Raw genomic sequence first — 17,602 nt, forward strand, 5'->3', positions numbered from 1 at the left:
TTGTTCATTCTCATATAGTGTAATCTCGTAATAGTACTGCCCCTGACATCTCATTTTTGAATAGACTTCATTGCAGATAGATAGCATAGCCTATATTCTTAAACCTTGAAGTATGATGTGTCACAAGGAAGTGCTTTCAGTATGTATTATTGCTTATGATAATTAACATTGCAAGTCAGTCAAAAGGTAGATTTTAAAAGTAGTTATACTGTCTACGGATGATTTACTATATTTTTCGTGGCCCTAAACCTACAGCATGTCAAGTGCATTGATACAAAAGTGGATACTGTACCAGTCTTCATCAGTAGATTCCAGATTTCCAATAGAAAACAAAAGAAATAATGTTTTTGAAAAATTGAGATGGAAAAAGAATTACAATGTTAAAATACATATCAGAGTTTTGATGCCCATCAAGCAAACTCTTGAAATTCTTAGGATATCTTTATTTGGCACACTTAAAAAACTTGTTTTATATACACACAAGTCAAAAGGAAAAATGTATAAACCTGACAGACGCTGTAGAATGGCAAGTTGCACCAGGGGAAAAGCTGTTCGTCCTTTGAGAGATTATTCACTGCTGCCATTGCCCCAGTAGAACCAATAGAAATTCAAGTTGGTAAATGTAAACATAGCATTTTCTGAAATACTAGACTTTATCCTTCTTGGATTATGGCTAGATATGAATCTGTACAAATTTGTACTGACTGTTTTAAAATTATGGAAATCAAATAATTGATATTAGCTAGTTTAACCATACCATTAAATCAAAACACTTCACTCTCATAGAGTTGACACAAGGAGTTTGTCTTTACTAGTAATTTAAAAATGACATTCATTGTTAGTTTGTTTGGGCATTCACACATAGAATATATATTGAACTGTCAGTGTTGATCTTTATTCCCTGCATGTGGGGAATGGTCAGTGGGATTATAAATAATCATTGGGCCAAACCAATGTAGCTGATTTGAAGACTGCATAGTGTGGATGTTTCAGTTTGTGATCAGATTCAGTATTCCAAAGTGTTTACTGTTTATTGAAGATGATAGGTTTTAGAGATGTTGATGATTGCTGACAAGACTAGATCCTTTTCATTGTAATTGAAGTGACTGCTTTATTAGATTCTCCATTTTCCTTTATTGCTGCATGGGCAGGGGTCCAACATATTTTTACATGTAAGTTTTGGCTTGAGTGAGAACTTTTAGAGTAATAACTTTTTAGGCTTTTATAAAACTGATAGTCACTGAAAATTAGAGACATTTGTGTTCGCATATTTGTCATCTTATTTTTTAATTTATTGCATCAGTCTCACACTGCAGTTTACACTATTGGGTCCAAACCTTCAGGTTGAGGATTTGTTGCAATATATGATGAACAGAACGAGTCCCTGTCACCCGTTAATGTTTCTGTTTTAACAGAAAAGTTGCAATTTTCAGTGACTGAATGCTTCAGAAGGCCTTTAAAGTTGTTTGAAACTGCTTTTATCTAACAAACTGCATTTTTTACAAAATGTATGAAACTAGTATAAATGTAGTATGTTGGGTCCTTGATAAGCTGGCATTAAGGGATTGAAGATGCTGATCAGATCACATATACCTGAGTGAATTTTAATTTGTAATGTTGTTTAAAAAAAGAATGCAATTTAGAAGTACAGTGATTTTATTAGAACTTTGAATGGGTCACGTTTGTTTGACCTATGGGTATTTAGTGAAAAAAACTTTTAACCCAGTCCCTAAATGCACAAGTCATGGAAGCAAATCCATAAAATAAATGTTGTTAGAATCGACAAAATTTTCAGAGCACTGTTAAAATTTCAAGATACTGAATAATTATCCAATGAATCAATTGAATATTAATAATGAACTTTCAACTTTCATTTTATGCTTCTGTCACATCCTTCCCATCTTTAGTGATCTACTTGCTGTTTGTGTTTTCTTTCATCCTTCCAGTTTGTTAAGATGATTTCATTCTTTTCACATAATGTGTGACCATGCTTGAACCTCCATTCTCTTGAAGAGATCTCCTTCCCCTTTTCAGGTGCCTTTGCATATCTAACATTCCTTCTAGTAAGGTTATTCCTTATTTATCATCATCCCATTTGTTTGACATATATTGTACATATACTGGCATGTATGTACTATTGTACCTTCCTTTTAGGAAGCCTTGCTAACTGTTACAGATATTGGGTATCATTTTGACCATTGTGTTAGCATATGGAGAGCCGTTCCCTCGTTTAGCCATATAACATCTTCCAGACCACAGTATTCCTCATACACTGTTTAGACATCATAAATTAGTTTATCCCTAGATGTGGAGAAAAAGGGTTATCTGTATTAGGAACAAACTCAAACTCTGTTTACAAATCATGAAATTTTGCTTACGATCTTGATCCACATGGAAATGTCATTATGATATAGCTCTAAACCAGAGATCTTGGATTCTTCACTTCTGATGAGACAACATGGTAATATTTCTTATGTATGTAATCATAGCAAAAAGTTGGCATAAATTCTGAAATTCTCAGAAAGAAATATTAATACTCTGTACACAAATTTGTAGACTGTTGCTCTGTAGTATGGTCTCCCACCCAACTGACTACAGACAAATGGAGTGTGCTGTGACTACAAACAAATGGAGTGTGCTGAGTATGTGGGCTTTAGAGTGTTCTGTGTAACATTACTTAAAATGAGAACATGTGCTTGACCTTACCTTCCCTGGCATTCTTGACTGAAAGTGATCAAAACCAAGCATCATCTAGCATAGATTTTGACACTGTAAAATCTTGAATGTCTTCAAAAAATCAAGGAGGGCTTGGTCCTAAATTTACTAGTACAGTATACGTTAAAGCTAAAAGCTTTTGCTCTTCACTTTCATTACAGTCCTAGTTCTTATTGAAGATTCTCTACCTCAATTTCCTGTACACCATAACCTAGCTATGGTTACTCATGCCTTGTTTTCGCATTTATTGCCTCTTAATACAATACTGTATATGGAATTATCTCCTTTGCTTATCTTAACCATCACTGATTAATCATTGCACATACTTTAAAATAGGTTAGACAAGTCCTGAATGGCCTGCTCTATGAGCTAAGGTGTGATGTCTCTTGTCACTTCAATAACCTTGATGGAGATGCAGCTCTAACTTGATCTGCCAAGTCCTATTTGTACTAGTGAGGTCAAATATTGAAAAGGAATTTTACCATGGCCACAACCTCTGAGCTTCATAGTTGGCATTAATACTTCTTTAGGGAAACTGATATGCAAATTGAGGATCATGGAATGCTTGATGAGGTTAAAGGTTGAACAGGAATTAACCTTGGCCATAACTTGGGAAGGTTGCCTGTTTTCTCATGTGTGTCTGTTGTAAAAGAAATCAGAAAATACAGATTGTAAACTGGGTAAGAAATGTTCACTGTGTATCAGACTATGGAAAGAAGTATTTACTATATCCTTTCTGTTGATGCTTCATTGCATGAAAAATTCCAGCAGTTTGAGTTTCTTTATGATGAAACTTGTTCTTCATTTCTGCTGATGGATGTAATGTTATAGGTATAGGCAAACTGAAAAGTCCCATGTCTTGGTTTGTTTGAGCTTGCATGAAAGTTCTGTTAAGAAACAGTGGGTGAATATAGGGAAAGTTTAGTTGGAGAGCTCAGTCTAGAGAGATTAAAGGGAACAAATGAAAAGTGAAAGGAAGAAAGCAGTGTAGCTTTAAAGATTAGAGAAAGTACTTGGGTCATGATGGTTAAATAGCCATATACTGTCTGTAACTCAAAATTTTTAATTGTTGTCAGTGTAAAATTATTTCATGTTCAACTCTCTGTCCAGTCATTTATTTGTTTTACTGTCATTTTAACGGAATGCATAGGATTTAAGAGAAATGGTAGCTAATGCAGTATTTGCATTGCTGTTGTATGACTGAAAAAAGTCGACATACAAAAGTCTTAAAAGATTGATATTTTTGTATGCATTTGAGAGAGAGAGAGAGAGAGAATGTCAACAGTTTCACAAGGAAAAGGAGAGAGAGAGAGAGAGAGAGAGAGAGAGATGTCAACATTTTCACAAGGAAAAGAAAAGATTCAAAATATAAAAATAGATTTGTGTACTGGACATATTATGGCTCATAGTTTATAACTGAATATCTGAAATTCTCTTGATTTCTAGCTTCTCAGCCTTTGATCTGGGGCTTACTTATAATTATGAAAAGTGGAGATGAAGCTGTTTACTGTAAATTTGAAGGTGATGATGGTGTTTTGCAAAATAAAAAAAAAAAAAAAAAAATGGTAAATGCTGTGGTCATGGAGAATAGTTGAAGTCCTGTGATTACATAAACTACGTTACCCATTTGGCCTTTGGCTGCGTTAATTTCTGTCTTTGCTTTTCATATTTCATTTTTACTCCTGTTTTCTTAGGTTTCAACTTTAATTTTTTCTTTGCCTTGAATTTTACACTTGAGAATGAATCTTAACAATTTTGCTTTGGTTAAACTACTGTAGTGGGTTGTGGTATTCTTTATGTTAAAAGTGCTGTATTTGAAGTAGGTTTACCATAGGTAAATTATAAAAGATAGCAATGTATATATTTTTCATTATTTGCACACATGTATTGATGTAAACCTAAGTAATGGCATGTATTAAGAGAAGTGACTACTCATGTTTCCATAGAACTCTGAAAGAAAATATAGGCTGTCATAATTTTATTATTATTATTATTTATTATATATATTGTTGTTCAAAATAGTAATTACAATAATAATAATAATTAAAAAATACTCATAGCAGCACTAGTGTTGAAATGGAGAAACAAATCCACAGTTATGAATATGTACATATATTTAAAGATAAATCTGAACAGAGAGAATTTGGGAATCTGTTCGAACAGATTCCTTAGAGCTCTCTGTACAGATTTTTCTTTAAATGTATGTACATATACATAACTGTGGATTTGTTTCTCCAGTAATAATAATGATAATGATGATAAATTGTTTAATCAGACCATTAAGTTAACGTTTTTACTCATAGGTCTGGCTTGTAAGGAGACTTGTCATGATAGAAATAAAGGTCACAGTAGGGTAGCAAGTCTTTGTCTTTCATTGCATTTTACAAGCGGCTTTGTGCTAATCACAGTAGTCCACCAAGTTTGAAGAGATTTTCACTTGAAAATCTCCCATGCCATTATACATGGTATATGTAAAATATAAATGTCTAAATTGAGACATTTTTAATTTTCGAAAGCGAAGAATTCAGCAAAAAGCAAGAATTTAAATGGTTTTGTGCTAGTTGCTATGCTTATTTTATAGTTATACTGTATATTTTGGCAATTAGGTGTAATTGTTACTGTTATTGCATTTTGTTTATCTTTTCAGGATCCCATTGTTCTGCTTCCAGAATTGAAAATAGTACTTGTGCTTTTGTTTTTGAAAAATATTAATATCTTAATCATTTTGATAATGGTGTCTAATCATGTCTTGTTTTTCTCATTTTCAGAATTCCAACTCGAACAGCTCAAAATCCACATCCAAAGCCCCTCCACCTCTCATTCCTGTGGCCAATGGCTTAAGGCCTGACAATCTTTCTAGTCACAAAGGTGTGGGTAGAAATGGATTGGATAAACAGCGACTTGTAGATACCCCTGCCTTCAGACCTGATCCTACAATACAGGAACCACCGTACAAAGTTAGGAAGGTAACCAAAATGCTGCCTTTTTTTTTTAAATGTAGGGCTTACTTTAATTTTTAAAGAATATGCTCAGTCCTATTTTATAAACACTGTGCTTGTCTGTATCTCATAATAGTTGCAGCTGGGTTTTGTACAATTTTATTTTCTGCAGTTTTTTAAAGAATTTCTTTCACTGCTAAAAGATTGCAATCAGCCTTCCACTTGTGTAAATTTGAAAATGTGTTGAGTTGAAAAAGTTCCAAAATGCAAAGTAGGAATTTCTTTTGCATGCCAAAAACATGAAAAATATATAAGAAACTTTCAGCTTACTACCTAAATACATTAGAAATGCCATTGTTACTATTGTACAGTAACACTGAAACCAAAGTATGGCATATTGTAAAGACTGCTGTAGGTTTTCCACCTTACAATGTGCTTTTATTTAACAAAAACTTGAAACTGGAATTGTAACTATCCTCGTCTAGAGAGTGCTGTAACAGTCACTGTAATGAAAGATGAAATATCCAGCTTGCTTAATTATTTCTCTGTTTTGTTACTGAAATTCCAGAAAGAAAGAATTTATATTAATTGCTGTTATGCAAGGTCAGGTGCCTTACTTAATTCCACTATCATATTGAAATTCCAAATAGAGAGAGATTTATATTATTAATTTTCATACGAGCACATGCTAGGCTTTGTTAAGTTTATTATTATGGAATTGAAATTCCAGAGAGGGGGAGAGAGAAAAAATTGTCTCAAGCAAATATCAGGCTGGCTTAGTTGAAAGTCATTGTTACTTCTTGAAATTATAGAGAGAGAATTTTTAAATTATTATATTAGAGCAAATTCCAGGCTTTATTTAAATTCACAATTGTGTCATTTAAATCCGTGAGAGGGAGGTAGAATATATTAATCACTAATTTGCAAGAATGAATGCAGTGGTCACTTAGTCTGAGACTTAAAGTTTAATTTACTACTGTATTATGTAATTGAAATTCCACAAAGAATTTGCTAATCACTGTTACACTAGAGCAAATGTCAGGCTTGCTTATTTAAATTCACTATTACAGTACTTAATTCAGATTCTTGAGAGAGAGAGAGAATTCAACTAATGTTTATTAAAACAAGAGTGAATGTGAGGCTTGCTTAGTTAAATTTACTGTTGAAAATCGAGAGAAACTTTTTAAAATCACTGTTTTACAAGAACAAATGCTGGGCTTTTATAGTTTAGTATTACAGAATTAAAACTGCAAAGAATAGTCACTATGTGATGAGCAAGTGCCACACTTACTTAGTTGACTATGATCTAATTGAAATCCTAGAGAGAGAGAATACTTATTAATCAGTTACACAGTAGTATATGCTAAGCTTAAGTAGTTAATTAAACTATTTTTTTCTTGAGAGCATGAGAATTAATGTATAATTCAGTAATTTTACCAGAGGATTTGCTTAAGTTATACATTTATATACAATTACCTTTTACTTTGTATTATGTTACTTTGTGTAAGGGATTAAAAAATTCATTAATATTGAGAACAGGGCCCACAGTTCCTGAAACCTATTCCCTTGTATGTTAGGGATGACTGTATTGTGTATTTTACATATCATTTGACACATTTATGTTTTTATACACCTTTAAAGATTGATTTTCCCCAGAAATGAATAATGATGACCATTGTTATGAATAAATGTCATGAACCAAACTACATTTTGTGTAAAGTAGGGTTATGTTACAATTGATCATAACTGAGTCACCATCAGATGACATCAGTACTCTATTGGTCAAAACATAGGATTGAAAGTCCTCTCGTTTCATAGTCTGTCAACAAACATATCTAAATAAAATTAGATCAGGAAAAGGACAAAACTATAAAAGTTGGTAAAAGTATTTGGTACTTGACATAATCAATGTCCAATCCAGGCAGCATTTTCTAGTTCCTCTCCTGGAAGACATGTTAAAGGTGTTCACCCTCATGACAATTAAATGCAGTTTTACAGTTAAAATTATTCATTTCAAAAGTACACTAGCAAGCGTTTGGAATTTATATTAAGGTTCACGACACATTTAACATCTCAAGTCCATAGGAAATTGATCAAAGGCTCAATTTGATAATTAAAGAGATTGAAGTACTACTGGGTACATTCACTAAGATTGTTCCTCTCTCTTAGCAGCTCAATACTGGTGCCTCTGACACATCCAAAGAATTGTTTTTTGAAGTGAATTTCAATATGTAAAAAAAAAAAAAAAAAAATTAAACTGTCATAAGGAGTAAATATATCATATAGAGAACATTTTTCATACTGGATAATCTTGTAGTCAGGGTTGACTACATTCATTCTTATGCTATCAAATTTTTAATATCTTAATGAAAGTTACAAATAAATTTTCATGCGCTGAGTTTTTCTATTGCACATGAATTTAAAATGATGAATGAGTCTTAACATTTTCAATTGCAGGTTATGATGGATGGAAAAGGTGTATTATGTATAAATCGTAATGCGTATTCTCATCAAAATGCCTCAGATTTTAATATGGTTGCAATTCAGGATATCATAAAGGATTTCTTCCCTGCTGCTACCCTAAATGAATGCATTGAGGTGTTTCAGAACGTCCTAACTGTAACCGTTTACAAAGCCAACTGGTAAGTAAATGTTTACATCTCGGTAAGAGTTATGATTAGGAACTAAATAAACCAAATTATTTTTTATGGTGTTTGTATATTCTTTTATAAGGAAACCAAGGCTGATAATATGTAGATGAAGTTAGCCTAGTTGCTATAAGAGAAAGAATAGGATTTATTAAAAAAAAAAAAAAAAAAAAAATAAAAATAATATATATATATATATATATATATACATACATATATATATATATAGATATATATATATATATATATATATATATATATATATATATACATACATACATACATACATACACACACACACACACACACACACACACACACACACACACACACACACACACACACACACACACATACATACATACATACATACATACAGTGAAACCTTGCTTTAACAGACTAATAGGAGGAAGGTTGTCTGGTAAAGCCGATTGTCCATTAAAGTGAAGCATTGTTTTTTTTGTATCCCAAGTGATGTTTGTCGGCAGGCTAGCCTCAGCCTAGGTGTGATAACCACCAACATACATGAAAAGATAAAGGTAATAAAGCCATTTTTACCTTATATATTAATGGCATATCTTCTTAATAAATAGCCTATTCGAGGAATAATTCCACGTCAATAAAATCATGGCTGAGAAATGTAAACGTCGAGTTAAGATTGCACTTACAGCAACCTTTATCTTCTGATAACCTTTCAGAAATTTTAATGGCAGTGTAATTACGGTAGTAATAACATTTAGGATAACATAATACTCATTTTTCATTAAAAATTCATTATCATTTTGGTGGTAAATAACTTTTTAGAACAATTCAGTCATACAAACAATAATTTTTTATGATAACCTACATTATCGTACTGTTACCCTTTAGGCAACGTGTGTAGGAAAAACATGACATAGAATCGGCTTTGTTATTTCATTTATTTTGAATTTTTTGAATTTTTAAGTATACAGTAAGTAAAACTGTATTTGTAATAACAGTATCTTGACATGACCAATATTTCATAAGATACTTGTTGTTGCAAAAGCTAGCCTATACACAGATGGTTTTGTAATGTAATAGTTGTCTTATACTACAGATACGAGATAAATTCATGAAAATTTGCCATAATTTTTTACCTCATCTTATCGAAAGGTCGTCTTATACACGGAAATATATAGCAGGTTCCAGTTTTCCACCAGAGCTGAGATTAGCGTGCGAGTAAATGTAAACAGCAGCAGCCACTACCCTTGGCTGGATTTTCTGTTAAATCTGATGTCCATTGGTTCCGGGTCCGTTAAAGCGAGGTTTTACTGTATATAGATAGTTGACCCTTTTCATTCACAAGAGTTAAGTTTCCCAGCAACCCCTTCCCCCCCCAAAGGAAAAAACAAAAATACAGTTTACCATATTTATTCATTGGAGATTCCCAGTAACCCCTATCTCAAAGGTCAGAAAATCCAGTTGACCCTTTTTGTTTGCAATAGTCAAGTTTCCCAGCTGCCTAATCCATCAAAAGATAAATGGTACATTTTACCTTTTCATTTGCTTGGGTTAAGCTTCCAGCAATCCCCTCTGCCAGTGAATTGCCAAATTTTGCAAAATCCTGCCACAGCTAATCTAAGGTGCTGTATTATATTGTAAGTACCCAGTAACTGGTTTGAAATTAGGAAAATATCATTAGGAAATAGGTGACAATACATAATTTTCTTATCTAAAATCACTACTGGTCATGCGATTTATATGAACAGAAGCCCTTTTGGCAATAAAGAATCACTTCTAACATTATCTAATCATAATCAAAAGATGTATGCATTATATTAGCAGAGGTTATGTGTATGTTGTTTGCTCTTAAAAGAAATGCAAGTGTCTCGATAGTAATTAGTTGAAAATCTAGTTGGCAGCTTTCATACAAGGAGTTTGACTTGCTACAAATGGCATTTAAGATTTAATTGTCACAATATTATAGGTTAATTTTGAGTGAACATTTTCTCTATTACTTTTATATATGTCAAATTGATCATTTAATAATTGTATTGGGAAATAGTAAAAGTTTAGTAGTGTTACCATAGGCTTATTCATGAATATCTAACGTTTATTTATATAAAATGAAACGCTAGTAACTCTTTTGAGATTCTTAGTGGGTTCAAAACTTGGTTGTAGTAAAACACAATGTTTTGGCCTACAGTTTATGAGGTTAGATATGGTTATGTTTTATCGCATGTTATGAATTTATTTTCTTGATAGAATACAGTACTGGTTTTGGTATCATTTTGAAGCCAAAAACTTTTACTGTGTATTTCAGTATCTTTCTGAGTGTACAACAGCAATTATGTGTCAGAATGATGCATTAAGGTAGCTGAAAACAAATAATTTTTTCATAAGTAAATATTTTTCTAGAAAAAATGTAATGGGGATTTATAAGTTATTTTTGCTCCATGAAAATTGATGATAAATTTCCTTTCCAGTGATCATAAATTGCTGTGTCAGTTATTAGATAAGAGAAATCTAATGACAATTGACAAAACTTGTATATTCTGTTTTGAGCTGGTTTGATGCTAATTCTCTTTGAACAGTTCTTATGTGCAGGGGGAGTAAGTAAAAGTATCCCCAAACACACTCCACACATCAACCCAGTGCTTTCTGACATCAGAATATTTATGTTGAATTTTTAAATTTTGTTCTGAATGGATGTCATCAGAATATCAGGGATGCAAATGGCATGACATCATCAGACTATCAAAGAATATAGTGTTAATGGAAGGCAGTAAATAATTTTTTACTTAATTTTAAGTGCCGCATTATGTGCAGTACTCTGGTATGACTGATTATTATTACTTAGGTCTTCATGGTACAATTTTATTTTATTCCATATTCCAGGCATCAAGTTAACACCCTAATGGATGCTTGGGGCAGTGCGGTGGCTCCTGACTTAGTGCCACTTATCTATACCAGTGACCTTGTAACATATCTTTCACAAATTAAATACATTTTCCAGCGACACTCTACTCTCGGTCAGCCCCAGGCTAAACGTATAAGAACTACCTGATGGTTAGAGGGGTTGTAGTGAAGGTAGAATTTGAAAAACAAAAAACTTGAATCGAATGATGAAAAAGGACTAAAATAGAGTATGGAGATTTTTACTAATCCATACCCAGTGATTGAAAAGTATTCCTACAAATAATATTGAATTTTTTAAAATTAAAAGTCAGTATTGAAAATACTGAATGATCAATGGAACCAAAATACAAACATTAAATTAAGATAGATCACATTGTTATCAGTGAGTTTGAGGACCTTTGGTCCTCCTGGTTGTTAAGTGATGCAAGAGTGGAAACCATTTGAACAGTGGTTTGCACAGAGAATCATCTTGTGACGTTATTGTAAATGAAGAGAGGAATCAAATTGTACCTGAGCATGTCTGTATAGAGAAATAAATGGTTCATAATAAAAATTGTTGGGTAGTATTTCCTTACCTAATTCATATTACCGGTAAGTGTCTTGACCATTTTCTTTTTGAAGAAATATCAAGTCTTAGTTGCAAAACAACACAGTATTGAGAAAGGACTCCAGTGATAAATGTTATAACAATTGCTAATTCCAGAGAATTTATTTTGAAAGACAAGTGCTCTTTCTCTCTCAAGAAGTGTGTAAAATTGTATTAATCATGCAGGCACAATGTGTTGAAGGAATTTTAAGTGTAGATTATTTTTTTTGAATATGCTTGGATGTATAGTGAGTTGAGTATAAAAAAAAAATTTGGTCTTGCATATAAATTTCAGTTGTCTGCACCTTCAGTCTATGAAGTAAAATTCACAAAATTCATGTTGTTAGAAGCTGTAATAATCTGAAAATACAAATATGTTAAAGGTTGCAGGATAATTTACAAATACACTGTAAATAAATCATTCTTTTTTAAACTTTGTAAATTATGTTGTTTAGTCAGTTCTTGATTTAAAACGTGAAAGCTATTCAGATCTTGTCCAGTTACTGTGTTTTTCACAAGGATGCAAGTAATGTATAAACAAAGCTGTTTTGTAACACATTTGAGCTCTGCTCTTGAACTTTGTCATATTGCCAAAAAATTTTTTACTATTCACAAAATAGATTGAGAAGGATGATGTGGTAGGATTGTCTGTGATTGTTTTATTTATTTTACATTTATAGTCGGTTACTTTTGTGGAATCTCAAGTCTGAGCCATGAGTAATTTACAAAATTTTTTCCTTTAAGCCACATAGTTGAAATAATTAGCTGTTTCTGTTGGCTATGCCCATAGTATCAGGGAACCATTACTATGTAATGTAGAGATATCATAATATTTATGGCATTTCACACAAATGTCTTGGCACAGTGTAAAATCACTGCAGTATTTTAGTTTTTTCTAATTTTAAGCACGTTTATCCTTTATTGGCCTCCTAGGTAAAGGAACAATTCTTTTATGTTAAAGGTTTTTATTTATTTACGTTCAGTTTACTGGTTTTATGAACACCTCTGTAAATCAAGAAATTTTTGCAGGAAAATGTAAGATCAAATGCCCTGTTTATTTTCAGGTCAGAGTTTGGCTGTCAAATTCTTTTAATTTTACAACATAGTAACTGATAACCTCAGGGCATGTAATTAAAAAATCAGTATTGTGTTTTGAATATTTTTTATCCAGTCAGGATTATATGGCTGTAACATCATTTTGAATGACTTCAATGCAACAAATTTTTTTTTTTTTTTTTTGCTATTGTGTATCAGTTTGACTTTCCTTAACTGGTATCTGTACATAAGTTTTCTCTGTTTAATGCCACAAAAGCAGCTCAGTTTTTTCTAAATGGTCATTAAAAAGTGATGATATATTTTACCAGAACATAAAGTCCCCTGTTCCAAATTTCTACATTCCTACTTGGTCAGCAATGAAAACAGTAAGAAGCAATGTGTTATTTGTATCCCTTGATTTTGTCAGCATGTGCTTTATTACCAAGGCTTAGTTGCATTCTTCTCTTATGCAATAATATCTTGATTTACAGTTTGGTCAGAATCTGTAATTTTTGTAAGGAAATTAACCATCTTGTTTTGTAATATGAATCAAGGCTAATTGTAGTTTGGTAGGGTAAAGCATTGCTTTAGTGTGTATTTAGTTCCAAGGATGCACATTGGACATGAAAGTAAGGTACTGATTCACCATTCTAATTCAAATGACTAAGTTGTATTTAGTGTACAAAATATGTAGCCTTTTTTTTTGTATTCTATTGGTTTTGAATATTGTAAATTGAATTCAGTTTATTACTTCTCAAGTTTTGAAAATTTTGCAAAAGAATTGAAATTATAATTTACAAATTAAAAAAAGTATATCAGTTCTCATTTAAAGTCAAGTACTGTAAGACTATACTGATATACTATACTTTATACCAGTTTGCCTTTATCTGATATGATTATTCTTGGGTTGGTGTGCAACTTTTAGCACTGTACTTGAATTCCATGACATACTGTAATACAGCATAAATCAAATATCTTTGCCAAATGTACATTTTAATTGAAATGTTAGAAAAGGTAAATTTGTGTCCTGAAATTTTTTTCAACATCCAGAATAATATGTATACATTTATTCACCAATGCTACTTTGTGGCCAGAGAACTCGTGAGAATACAGATGCAAATGTCAATTTCACTTTTATTTTGTTACTTGGTGTTAAGTTTCACTTGGGAAAGCTGGAATAACAGAGAAAGATATGTACTTCTGCGGAACTGGATATTTTAAAGGACTAAATTGTTTAAATATTAGTTTTGTTAGAGGGGTAGCAATGACATTATTCAGTGTATTACATGATACTGTTACTAAAGCTACAGCTGTCTCAATTTAGTGACAAATGCAAACCCTTGCTTTTAAGATATGCTTTTAGCTCTAACCAGACCACTTGAGGACTCTAAAGTTTTGGCAGTAGGCAAGACATGGTACTGGATATTGCTCTTGATTATTTCTGTGATCCCCTGGCTAAAAGTTTCCCTGTATATGTAATAAAAGGTGATTTTAGAAGACCAATAATAAGACTGGTAATGACCATATTTATCTACAGACACAAGTACCCCTGTTCATTGTTTTTCCTTCTTAGTGGATATCAACTAAAGGTGCAAGTATCTGGAAATGGGAGCCTCTCCATCTTTTGCTATCACCTCTGGTGTTTGTAATTTTTACAGTCCCACTTGAATTATTTATGTACAAATTCTAATAGAAGGTAAAAAAAAAATGCCAGTAGATGTTGAGCATTTCACATCCCAACACTTCTATAATTTCATGTTTGACTTGTCATTTTATCTTGCTTTTCTACAGAAGATGCAGACTGCCAAGTGAGTTAGGATTAAACAACAGTATATTGAAGCCTCTCCTGATGGCTTTGGAATTTGATTCATCATAGTTTGTTAACTAAATGTGGTTAAGGACTTTGAGGCAGTCCACAAAAGTTTATGTAAGCAAGGCAAATACTGCAAGTATTGTGAATTTTTACCTCAACTCTATCTGTGTGAGAGTTAAGAACTTGACTAGCTAAACTATATAATGATGATATGTTGCACGTTAAGATTTTGATGAATTCGTGTTACATGTTAATCTGCAAAAATTAATAATCAGCTGTTCAAAAGACTGCAACTAGGATAGAGAGATTATGTACGTTGCCCTTGACAGTGTATGTATGATTGATTGGCAAAGTAAGATATCTGTAGTCAACAACTATAGTCAAGTCCATCTTAATAATTGTGATTGGTGGACAAGACTGGATGGTATCCAGTATGCTCAATTAAAATTTGTATCTAAACCTATATACCTCTCATTAAGCTTATGCAGATCAATGACTATTGGATATTGGCTAATAGAGAGCAGTATGACACCATAGAGCACTAATGCTCCTTGCGTAGCCACAGTTTGGTTGCCTGAGCAGAAATGAATGGTTGATAATAGCTTAAAATGCATTTTGCACCTTTGCTGATGTTATTAATGTCAGTAAGTCAAGGATAATGATAAACAAACTGTAACAAAGGTGGGTTATCAATACATTGATTTTAATCATGAAATTACCAGAGAGGTGCTTCCACTAGACTGAGCAATTGCTTGTAAAACTTAACTTCTGTGGAATAACACAGGTAGAATGCTTTTGAATTATCTCTCACCATACATATGAAGTCATACTGAAAGAGAAGGCTCCACTTCTAAGAGTCATTATTACTTGTAACTCATGGAAGCTACAACTGGAAAAACTTGTCAGTGTGAAATAATTTTGTCTGCACCTTCAACCTGGAAGGAACTTATTTGTATGTTTTCACATTAAAAAAGATCTTAGTCAAGCTTTTTTACCATTAGTAAATCATGACAGTGAGCCCATTCATCTATATGTGACTTAAGGGAATGGCTCCTTTGAAATATTCAAGTTTCACTGACCCTACTTGACAAGAAAAAATATTGGAATATTCAGGATCTTGTTTTCAGAAATGCAATATGTGTTTAGATTACCTTTAACCCCCTCCCATTCAGTTCAGTAATTTTGTTATGTGATTCACAATTTTTGTATCTATACCTTGCGCTCTCAGTAATGAACTGGTGAAAATTTGGTAGATGAATATAACTTTCATATATTAAAAAATTCGGCTTGTCTATAGAAATAAAGGTAAGCCTAAAGTGTATAGTGAGAAAAATGATCTTGATATAAAAATGCTGAATTTTTTTAGGAATTTTTTATTCATAGGTTTACAAACCATAGTCTCACCTGTGCTGGACTAGCCATATACTGACCAAATAAGGGTGGTACCCTGACGAAGATGGGAGAGGTTATGCCCTTTCTCACCCAGCTGATGTTAACCATTGTTCTTCCGTCCTGTGTTCGGAATAAATAACTGAAGGGTAATAACAAAGTAGGGTGGATAAGGAGGGTTACCTAGGATAAATACAAATTAAAAATTTGAATATGTTCCTATTGGGGTAAGAAATGCTATGCCTTTCATGTATGAAAAGGGGGTATCAGTGCTCTTTGCTGAAACTGCCCCAGAAGGTGAGTCTGCTGCTCTGCCGACACCATCCCGGAGAGTGTCTGAATACTACCTGCCATTCCTGCTCTGCATGTCACGACCAAAGTAACATCAGGTTAATCCTGAAGAACCTAATACCCACTCTGCAGAGGCAGGACCCACAGGTCAGCAGCCTTGTGTGGATTATGCAATTACTGACTGGAGAGTAATCTCTTCTATGGCACCAGTCACAGAAGATGGCCCACGTCCCTTGACAGACATTCGCTAAGGATATGCGAAGGGTGCCAGACACTTCCTTGCTGTTATGCAAGAAAAACCTCTCTCGATAACCTCCACCCGTGAAGATGTAGCGACTACACCACTCGATGATGCCTTCAGATGTGCAGTTTTGGTAGAATAGTGGGCCATGGGAAAGGCTCTTTGGATGTCTATCAGGAACAATGGAAAGTCTGCAAACCACTCAGCATGTGGCCAGAGGTGGGGCTAGTAGTGTAATGCAAAGGCCTGGGATCTTGAGTACTCCATAGAGTACCTGGCAGGCAAGACTGAGCTGGGGAAAGACGCAGGCATCAATGTTCCTTATGGCTATTAGAATGCAATGCATTGCTGCCTAGGGGCCTAGAATCAATGAGCAGAAGATAGGAAGCTTCCAATTCAGTCTGGTGGCAAACAGATATACCGTAAGCTATCTCCACGGACTGAAGTCTGTCTCCTCCACTGCTTGGTGTAGGGACCACTTTTCCCTCACGACCTGGTCCTGATGGCTAAGTCAGTCTGCTGTAATGTTCCTTTTGCACAGGATGTACCTGGCTCTCAGCTTGATCCTGTGATATGGACAGTGAATAGGCACAATGAGGGAGAGACTGTCATCCTTGTTTGTTGATTTAGCCTACTGTGTTGGTGGTCTCGCTCATGACAACCATCAAGTGCCCCTCCAGACATTGGTGGAAGGTCTGGGGTTCCAGCTGCAATGCTGTCATCTCATAGTATGTTGATGTTCACTATTTATGTTTGGATGCTGAATCTGAAGCGAACTGTCCTCCCAGATGGGCTTTGTAGAATGCATCTGACAACAGAACTCCAGGAGAGAAGCTTTCTATGAGACTCACTGAAGGAGATTGTGACCCGACAGCCACCATTCTGGGTCTTTCTGAACTTCATTGTTGAGGGAAACCAAATGATGTAGTGGCTTGTCCAGAAATGACAATTCAGCAATTCAGTTGCCATTGGAATGAACAAGATGGCTCCTGTTTGGGATGAGGAGGCCTAGTATTATTTGCCACTGTTGAACTGGTTTTTCCTCCTCCTTCAGGAAGTGCCTTG

At 33.7% G+C, this 17,602-nt stretch overlaps 1 protein-coding gene across 3 annotated transcripts in view; it reads left to right on the top strand.

The window, feature by feature from the left end:
- LOC136849265 (uncharacterized) overlaps nucleotides 1-13,929 on the top strand; it is a 98,810-nt gene extending 84,881 nt beyond the window's left edge. Inside the window, exons 6-9 of one of the 3 annotated variants that reach the window (XM_067122553.1) lie at nucleotides 1,152-1,172; nucleotides 5,484-5,681; nucleotides 8,112-8,296; nucleotides 11,162-13,929. In XM_067122553.1, the coding sequence (XP_066978654.1) occupies nucleotides 1,152-1,172; nucleotides 5,484-5,681; nucleotides 8,112-8,296; nucleotides 11,162-11,330 (573 nt within the window). In that variant the 3' untranslated portion in view covers nucleotides 11,331-13,929. Of the gene's footprint in view, nucleotides 1-1,151; nucleotides 1,173-5,482; nucleotides 5,682-8,111; nucleotides 8,297-11,161 lie in introns of all 3 variants that reach the window. The other 2 variants (XM_067122554.1, XM_067122555.1) reach the window with 2 other exon arrangements.
- The last annotated feature ends 3,673 nt before the right edge of the window (nucleotides 13,930-17,602 follow it).

This window comes from Macrobrachium rosenbergii, chromosome 20 (assembly GCF_040412425.1).
Source record: "Macrobrachium rosenbergii isolate ZJJX-2024 chromosome 20, ASM4041242v1, whole genome shotgun sequence".
Lineage (NCBI taxonomy): Eukaryota > Metazoa > Arthropoda > Malacostraca > Decapoda > Palaemonidae > Macrobrachium > Macrobrachium rosenbergii.